The sequence below is a fragment of the Mobula birostris genome, chromosome 17, assembly GCF_030028105.1.
Source record: "Mobula birostris isolate sMobBir1 chromosome 17, sMobBir1.hap1, whole genome shotgun sequence".
NCBI classification, from domain to species: Eukaryota; Metazoa; Chordata; class Chondrichthyes; order Myliobatiformes; family Myliobatidae; genus Mobula; species Mobula birostris.
The window spans coordinates 62,338,646-62,348,227 of NC_092386.1; the positions used below are offsets into that span (position 1 = coordinate 62,338,646).

At 44.0% G+C, this 9,582-nt stretch overlaps 1 protein-coding gene and 1 long non-coding RNA gene across 3 annotated transcripts in view; one reads left to right on the top strand and one right to left on the bottom strand.

Moving 5' to 3' along the window:
• The window catches only part of mtap (methylthioadenosine phosphorylase), a 214,456-nt gene extending 212,363 nt beyond the window's left edge, over window positions 1-2,093 (bottom strand). The window contains exon 1 of the mRNA XM_072281781.1: window positions 2,032-2,093. Within this exon, the coding sequence (XP_072137882.1) occupies window positions 2,032-2,046 (15 nt within the window). The 5' untranslated portion in view covers window positions 2,047-2,093. The remainder of the gene's footprint in view (window positions 1-2,031) is intronic.
• Window positions 1,720-7,401, top strand: LOC140211705 (uncharacterized). 2 transcript variants are annotated; one of them, XR_011889558.1, is made up of 4 exons: window positions 3,852-4,068; window positions 4,148-4,229; window positions 5,859-5,926; window positions 6,882-7,401. It is a non-coding gene; the product is annotated as an uncharacterized lncRNA (long non-coding RNA). The 2 variants fall into 2 exon arrangements; XR_011889557.1 differs by lacking the exons at window positions 3,852-4,068; window positions 4,148-4,229 and adding an exon at window positions 1,720-2,075.
• The last annotated feature ends 2,181 nt before the right edge of the window (window positions 7,402-9,582 follow it).

A 9,582-nucleotide genomic window follows, 5' to 3' on the forward strand; every position in this document is an offset into this window, starting at 1 on the left:
AATACAGGGAAAGAGGTGATAGTAATGAGAGAGCCTATGAACATCAGACAGAGACAATAGAATTTCCTTAAAAAAAGTGGAAGGAAATTTGGAGGTAGCAGAAAGTGACCTGTGGATGAAGGCGTGTTACGACCTGCGGCAACACGGAAATACATTGATTAGGTCTGTTAGAAAACTGAATGGATTATGGAGAATGACAATTGAGCACTGTCAGACTAACATTCTGAAATGTATCCCAACCATTACTGATGTGGTTGATTTAATCAGCAACATGCCAAACCTTACAGCTGTACACAAAGTACTGGATATTCTCCAGCGGATCTTCATCTATTCCAATGAGAAAAAAAAAATCTATATAAATTTGCCTATACCTTTCATGGTTAGCAGTATTCTACAGTGGCAACAGGAGTTCCAGAATAATTAGTTTTACTTGTCACAAGCACATCGAAACACAGTGAAGTGCACTGTTTTGCGTGAACTCAAATCAGCAAGGATTGTGCTGGCAGCCTGCATGTATCACATTTCCAGCACCAACATAACACACCCACAACTTACTAACCTTAATTGTATGTCTTCAGAATCTGGGAGGAAACTGAAGCACCTGGAGGTAACCCAAATGGTCACTGCGTATAAACTCCTTACAATAGCACTAACTTCTACGCTACCATAATAATGCATTTCACCATTTCTCTGCCAATTCTCAGGTCAGAGAACTCGGGGGGAAAAAGCAGCATGACAGACTTTTAACGCCGTAAATCAGTGAGTTACTTTGGTCTGTCACCCCTCTTGCTGTGAAATGAGACACCTCTTTTTCCCTTTATTAGGGAGAGAGCCTGTGGCACGTCGAAATGTCAGGTGAACTATTAGTTTTTAATTGGGGCCTTTGCTACTGCATGCTTGGTGGGTAGAGGAGCTGATGCTTTTTTGCAGAAGTGGGTGGGGGAAAGTCATTGCTTTGCTGCTGCTGCTTATGTGTGGGAGTGGGGGAATTTTGGGTTCTAACGTTTTAACTGTTACTCATTCTTTGGGGCATCCTTCAGTTTTCATGGATGTCTCCAAAGAACAAGAATTTCAGGATGTATATTACATATATTTCTCTGATATTAATGTAACTATTGAACATGTAGTTCTAACTATTGAACCATGGTGTGCATTTCTACTCCATGTACAAATGGCTAAGTTTTTAGAAGAATTTTCTGGCAGAAAGAAACTGATTCAGTGCCTGAGTGACTACTTAAAGACACAGCTGAGGAGTCAATGTGTTGCTCTAAAAATTGCTAGAGCCCCTAGCAGTATTAGGCTTAAATATAAAATAAGTTCAAACGGGGCACAGAAGTATAATTCGTGGGCTCACATTTAAGACCAGGAGAAGGAAGTGCGCCTTGACCAGTACTATTCATCTCTACTGTCACTATCTCATCCAGTGACATCTTGACAGCACGTCTCTATAATAGATATCGGATGACATCCGCAGTTTTCTATTTTACCCTCAATCCTTCACACAGAGCACATTTTCTAAACGGTAAAACACTGCGCCGATTTGGGGAAGAGGATGGCTAGGCTGCCAGAAATGGTACCAAACAATCTGGCTTCCCAAACCCTGCTGAAAGACGCTCCCCACCAGCTGGGCCGCGTTGGATCCGATTCGTGGCTGACGACCCTGTAAAATCTGCCCCCTCAGTCAGGGAGGGCGGGATTTTTACACACACACATAAATCCACGGCTGCCCAGCGCAATGCCGCTTTCAATCGATAGACACAGCAGACTGGAATCCCCTGACGACGCGGGCCGGCCTACTGTTCGTTCCGCCGGCATAAAGCGCCCGGGACCCGAGCCCTTGCGGCAGAACGGAGTCGCACGTCGGGAAGAACAAAACGGTGCGAGACAATTGATAGGGCTCTGCTGAGAACCGGAATGCAAACAAGTCTCCCAATACACCGATGTACACATCGCCCACTGCGGATCGAGTCGCGGGACGGTCAGGCGTCCGAACACACGACACGTAACCAGCACCGCGCACGCAGCCCTTACCTTCACTGGCGCCATGTTCACTGCAAGGGACCGGCTTCCGGCTGGTAAGGAAAATGCACGATCACTTTCAGATCCTGTTCAAAGTTCAAAGTAAATGCATCAGAATATACTACCTTGAGATTCATTTTCTTACAGCCTGTTACAGGGATAAGGAAACACTATAGAATTTTATGAAAAACTATGTATAGACAGACAGACAACAAATGTGCAAAAGCAGTCAAACTGCAAATATAATACTGAGAATGAGTTGTAAAGTGTGTATGTAATAATTGAGTAATATTGTACATATAGTGTATGATAATGCAATGTTTCTTTAAATAACACGCACAACGTGCTGAAGGAATTCGGCAGGAGAGGCAGCGTCTATGGGGAAAAAAGTACGGTCTTTAAACAATTGCTTACAGTTATATGTAAAAGTACGCGATGGCGCCTGTCATCGCGCCAGTATGTCAAGCGTGCGCGGCTCGTTTGAAGTAAAATCGAAGTTGGACGCGTTTTTTTTATTGGAGAAGATCTGCAGATGTTGGAAATAAAAGAAGCACACGCAAAATGTTGGAGGAACTCAGCAGTTCAGGCAGCATCTGTGGAAAAGAGTAAACAGTCGAGGTTTCAGGCTGAGACCCTATATCATAGAAAACATACAGCACAATACAGGCACTTCAGCCCACAAAGCTGTGCCAAACATGTCTTTACCTTAGAAATTACCTAGGGTTACCTATAGCCCTCTATATTTCTGAGCTCCATGTACATATCCAGGAGTCTCTTAAAAGACCCTATCGTATCCGCCTCCAGCACCGTCGTCAGCAGCCCATTCCACACACTCACCACTCTGCATAAAAAAACTTAACCCTGACATCTCCTCGGTACCTACATCCAAGCACCTTAAAACTGTGCCATTTCAGCCCTGGGAAAAAGCCTCTGACTATCCTCACGATCAATGCCTCTCATCACCTTATACTCCTCTACCAGGTCACCTCTCATCCTCCCTCACTCCAAGTAGAAAAGGCCGAGTTCACTCAACCTGTTTTCATAAGACATGCTCCCCAATCCAGGCAACATCCTTGTAAATCTCCTCTGCACCCTTTCTGTGGTTTCCACATACTTCCTGCAGTGAGGTGACCAGAACCAAGCACAGTACTCCAAGTGGGGTCTAACCAGGGTCCTATATAGCTGCAACATTACCTCCCAGCTCTTAAACTCAATCCCACGGTCGATGAAGGCCAATACACCGTATGCCTTCTTAAGCAGCTTTGAGTGTCCTATGGACTCGGACCGCAAGATCCCCCTGATCCTCCACACTGCCAAGGGTCTTACCATTAATACTACATTCTGCCATCATATTTGACCTACTAAAATGAACCACTTCACACTCATCAGGGCTGGAAAGAAAAGGTGGGATATTTTTCCAGTCCTGATTAAGGTTCTCGGCCGGAAACGTCAACTGTACTCTTTTCCACAGATGCTGCCTGGCCTGCTGAGTTCCTCCAGCATTTTGTGAGTGTTGCTTGGACACTTTATTCTTGGCCTGAGGGTCATTGTCAACTTGAACTGCGGAGTTGGAGCTGGGAGAAGCGCCGCGCATGCGTGCAGCGAAGACTTGCACCGTGCCGCTGTTGCTTCAGCCGCCCAAGTTCAGCTTCATGTTTCCGTCATGGGTTTCCGATTAACTGGAGCGAGTGGCGGTTGGGGAGCTGGAGGCGACAGTGTGATCTGTACACTAGTCGCTGTCAACAGAGGTTACGGAGGCTGGTGATTTGCACCACCTGTAATGTGACAGTGAAGCCGACGGGAAATTCAGACGGGGAGTTAAGTAATAGATTTTGGCAAGAAATAAAAATAAAATGAGTGGGTTGGTGGAGTTCGAATGAGAAAGGTCACTGCTGAAGGGCATTTGGACTGGGGTAGAAAATACTGTCGATTTTAAAATAATGATTACTTCCATATCTAATTATGACAATAATCTTCACCCAGTTAGATGGGCAAAGGCTATTCAGAAGGATATTGGTGAACTAACATCAGTAATATGTCTCGGCAAAGGTAGAGTGTTGATTACATGTGCTGATTTAAAACAACAGGAGAAAATACTGAAAACGAAGTAAAATTGTTAATACATTAGCAGGGGAAAATGAAGATTCGGGGTGTTATTTAAAGTGTACCTCTGTGACTATCCATGGAGGATATTAGGACAACCGGAGAGGGTGAGTTTATTTTGGCTAAGGGATTAAGAGAGAATGGAAAAATATGATAGTTTGTTCTCAACAGGAATTCTGCAGATGCTGGAAATTCAAGCAACACACATCAAAGTTGCTGGTGAACACAGCAGGCCAGGCAGCATCTCCAGGAAGAGGTACAGTCGACGTTTTAGGCCGATACCCTTCGTCAGGACTAACTGAAGGAGGAGTTAGTAAGAGATTTGAAAGTGGGAGGAGGAGAGGGAGATCCAAAATGATAGGAGAAGACAGGAGGGGGAGGGATGGAGCCAAGAGCTGGACAGGTGATTGGCAAAGGGGATATGAGAGGATCATGGGACAGGAGGCCCGGGGAGAAAGACAAGAAGGGGTACGGACGTACCCCATCCGTTATTTATTTTTATACACACATTCTTTCTCTCACTCTCCTTTTTCTCCCTCTGTCCCTCTGACTATGTCCCTTGCCCATCCTCTGGGTTCCCCCCCCTTGTCTTTCTCCCCGGGCCTCCTGTCCCATATCCCCTTTGCCAATCACCTGTCCAGCTCTTGGCTCCATCCCTCCCCCTCCTGTCTCGATCTCCCCCTCCCCCTCCCACTTTCAAATCTCTTACTAACTCGTCCTTCAGTTAGTCCTGACGAAGGGTCTCAGCCTGAAACGTCGACTGTACCTCTTCCTAGAGATGCTGCCTGGCCTGCTGCGATCACCAGCAACTTTGATGTGTGTTGATAGTTGTTCTGTTGTGTTTTTTTTTTCTGATGAAGTGCATCGAAAGCCTATTTACGCTGTATTAGTTAATCAATCAGTGTGCGCGAATCCCCACTGTTGCAATGTTTTAAATGCCAACGAGTGGGGCATGTTGCTGCTGCTTGCTGAGGTGAGATACTGCAAGTGCAGGGGTGTTCATCGTGCTGCCCTGCTTTACAGAAGGCTCGGGAAATTCAGATGGTGAAGTTAGCACATAACATTCATTACGCTGAAGCTGCCAGAAGATTTGATTCCTCTACATCTGTTGGGTGTCGGGTTAAAACACACAGGGATTACGGATGGAGGAAGATCAAGGGGCGGGGTTGTAGAGAGAATGGGTGAGGTGAAGCATCTAGTGATGTATTGTTTCTTAAAAAATAGGCTTTCTTGGGATTCTATGTGCTGCTGTTAATGGAACAGTCCAAGTGGGAAAGAAATCTGATAGACTCAGAATAGTGGTGGAATTTGGTTTAGAGGGAAGTTCTGCAGGACGGGTACTTGAAATACTTCCGAGAGAAGATTTGGGGAATGACAGAGTGAATGGGCGGATGGTGGAGGGTGATTAGACACACTGATCTTCTCCAATCAACCTACAGTTCTTTGTTGGAATGAAGAATTCTGTTAGCCGACAGATAGGAATTTTAAAAATATGTTTTAGATTTTGGTGTCCCCGACAGTATTTGTGTACAAGAAACTTGGTTGCGATCACACTTATCTTTTAAGATTACGGGTTTTGAAGTTGTGAGATATGATAGACATACAGCTGTGGAGGGCGGGGGGAACAGTGCAGGAGAGTTTCTTGTGCAGAATTTGTGAGGGAGTGTCTATTGTATACAATTTTGCCTTCTCCAGAGTATACGAAATGTATAATTATTGAATTATTATATTCACAGGGTGGAATCAACATTGTGAACTTTTATAATCCTGGCCAGAAACTGTCGTGGAAGGGCTGGGGAGAATGGTAGGAAATTATTTTGGTAAAATTATTTTAATGCATATAATGGTATGTGGGGCAGAAAGACTACAGATGCTAATGGGGCTGCGTAGAGGAGTTTCTGGAAGAATATGATTTAATTTGTTTAAATGATGGAAGAAAGACAAGGGTGGGTATTGCTAAAGGTGGGGCCTGTTGTCTGGACGTCACTCTTATCTCTGCTCCACTTGCTGGACTTAATAGCTAGGATGTAATGACGTACTGTATGGGGAGTGATCATTTCCCAATCCTGTGTATTGTACGTTCATTGTCAGAATTTGGGTTCTGGAACTAAATGGCATTTTAAGAGTATAAACTGGGGAAAATTTTCCATTGAGTATGAGAAATCATTTGATCAAAAGTCTCTAGGTGGTACCACAGAAGAAGACTATTGGAGTGTGATCTGTTTGTGTGGAGCAGCCTATCAAGCCATTCCTTTGGCGTCTAGGAGAGCTGATAATAAATGTGTTTCTTGGTGGACACAGGAATGTACAGAGGCTATCAGAGACCAGAGACAGGCTTTCCACGTTTTCAGACGTGGATTAACTCAAGAAGCCTTGCTGAACTTTCAGAAGAAAAGATTGATAGCAAGAAGAGTTAATAGGAATGTTAAAAGGATGGCTTGGAGGGGATTTTGCTCATCATTTGGGATGGAAACTGGTCCGACAGTGGTGGGGAGAATGCTGAAGAAAATGAATGGTGTCACAGGTTGTAACCAGATGTTTGTGGAGAATGGAAATTGGGCTGCAACGACAAAGAAAAGATGGAATTTCTGGGAAATACGTTTGCAAAGATACACGGACTAGACAGTTTAGGGGATGAGTATATTAAAGGATGGCAGTGTATTTTGATGAACAATGGGAAGTCGGCGGGAGGAGAAGATGGCAGCGTGCCGTGCATGCGCAGCTCTCCGGTGAAAAATGATGTTGTATCTGTTAAATAGGGGCCGTGGACAATTCTGATTTCATGGAGAATGGACGTGAAAGCACAGAGGAACATCTGGAGAAATTTCTGAAACGCCCGTCCGCTGTTGTCGTTACTGTGTGGTCGGGAATCTTTCGGAGGGTAGGCCTCAAAATCCCCGGCCTTGCCTGCTTTTGGCAACCGAGAAGGAGGCTGAATCGTTCGGCAGAGATGCCGCTCAGTACTCGGTGTCGGAGAGCTGATCAGAGCTCGAAGTTTTCGGATGACTCCGATTCGGATTGTGGTCGGCATGGCAGGGAGAGTTTTTCTTCCTTGTCCCGTCTGCGTGAGATGTGGGACATTTGAAAAACTTTGAACTTTACTGTGCTCACGGACTTTCTTCATCAAGTTATGGTATTGTTACACTGTTTGTAACTATATGTATAATTATGTGGTTTTGTCAGTTTTTTCGGTCTTGGTTTGTCCTGTGTTTTGTGATATCACACCGGAGGAAATAATGTATCATTTCTTAATGCATGCATTACTAAATGACAATAAAAGGGGACTATGTGTCTTCATAATCTAAAGATTTGTGAGAAACGAGATGTTTCAGAGTGCCACGGATGATGTCTTTACGTTGGCTGAACTGAAATTTGCTGTCAATTTTGCGAGTACTACAGCCTCAGGACAGGATATGCTTCGCTATCATGTGCTCCAGCATCTGCCTGGGACTGTCATAAAGAAGTTGCTTGAGTTTTATAATGTCTGGAAGCAAGGAATGCTGCCAGGAGAATGGTAAAGGGTTGCGGTGTTGCTTATTATTAAACTTGGGAGGGGTCAACGCTGCCAAGTAGCTACAGGTCTATTGCTCTCACCTCTTCACTTTGTAAAATAATGGAGAAAATGATAGTAATAAGGTTGAGGTTTGTTTTGGAGAAGAGAGAATTACTTAGTTGCTACCAATGTGGGTTTCGTAAAGGGAGATCTACATATGATATCCTTGTACGACTGGGAAATAATATTTTTACAGTAAAAGAATTAATAGTTGCAGTGTTTCAAGACATTGAAAAAGCTTTTGATATGCTAAGAAGGGAAGGACTTTTGATTAAACTAAGTAAGCCTGGTATTGGTGGTAGGCTTTACAACTGGGTTTTGGATTTTTTTGTTTGGACAGTTGTTTAGAGTGAGGGTGGGTAAAGAAGTATAATTAGAGCTTTCAGTGGATAATGGGACCCTCCCTCAAGGGTTTTGTTATTCATCCAATATTTGATCTGATGATTAATGATATTTTTGATGGTGGTGGGCCTGGGTTTGATTTAGCTTTATACGCTGACGTTAGGGCTCTGGAAAAAAGATTGTAAACTGCCTATGTGGTAGGGTCTATGCAAACAGTGTTATCAGCAATGGTCTTTGAACTGGGGTTTTAAATTTTCTTTTTCTAAGTCAAAATATATGGTTTTTTCTTGAAAACATGGTTTGGATAATATTCATCTTACTCTGTACGAGTGTTCCCTGTCTAGAGTCCCCATGTTTAAATATTTAGGGTTGTGGCTAGATGTGAACTGACTGAGAGAACACACATAAAGTTTTTGGAGGTTAAATGTAAGCAGGTCATTAACTTCATGTGGCTAGGATGATTGGGGACCTTCTAGTGGTGTGCTGTTGACAACTTACCAAGCTTTAATGTGCTCTTGTCTGGATTACGGTTGTATGATTTATGAAAAGGCAGCTTGTTCAATTTTGTACAGGTTGGATATCCTGCAGAATAGAATCAGGCTTATTATCACTGGCAAGCGTAGTGAAATTTGTTAACTTAGCAGCAGTTCAATGCAATACATAATATAGAAAGAAAAAAAGAAATAAATAAGTAAATCAATTATAGTAAGTATATACGTATATGTATGGTGGTGGTGGCATCCGTTACTCTCGCGAGACCATGGATCTGCGCCTGGAAAGTTTTGCTTCAATTCTCCAGGGCGCAAGCCTGGACAAGGTTGTATGGAAGACTGGCAGTTGCCCATGCAGCAAGTCTCCCCTCTCCATGACACCGATGTTGTCCAAGGGAAGGGCAAGGGCCGATACAGCTTGGCACCAGTGTCATCACAGAAGTTGCCAGAACGAGGTTGAAGGCAACGTCGGACTACCTGAGGGACTCCAGCTCCAGATTTGTCCTCAGGTTTTACTCCCGAAGCCTTTCCTATGAGTGGATATGGCTGCAAGGCAGTGGTGGTTTGAAATCAGAGTTTTCCCTCTCTTAGATAGACTGCCTTCCCAAGCTGACAAGCTCCATCTACCCAAAGCACTGGTTTTAAGGCACCAGGACCGGCTTTCGCCCCTTCTCCTGTCAGTAGAAACAGTTCCACTGGGCTTAGAGGCTAAGCCACACGAGAAGGCCAGGAGTTGGACTTGGTTGTCAGAGGCTATTTGAGGCGCTTGCCGTGAGGAGCACTTTTAGGTAGTGGGAGCTTGTCTCCACTACCACTCCTCAGCTTGACAACCTTGGAATCTATATATGTATATTGAATATATTAAAAATAGTGTAAAAACAGAAATAATATACATTAAAAGAAAAAAATTGAGGTAATGTCAATAGGTTCAATGTCCATTAGGAATTGTATAGCAGAGGCAAAGAAGCTGTTCCTGAATCACTAAGTGTAGGCTTCTGTACTTCCTTCCTAATGGTTTCAATGACAAGAGGGCATGCCCTGGGTGACGGGGGTCTGTAATCATATTGCATATCA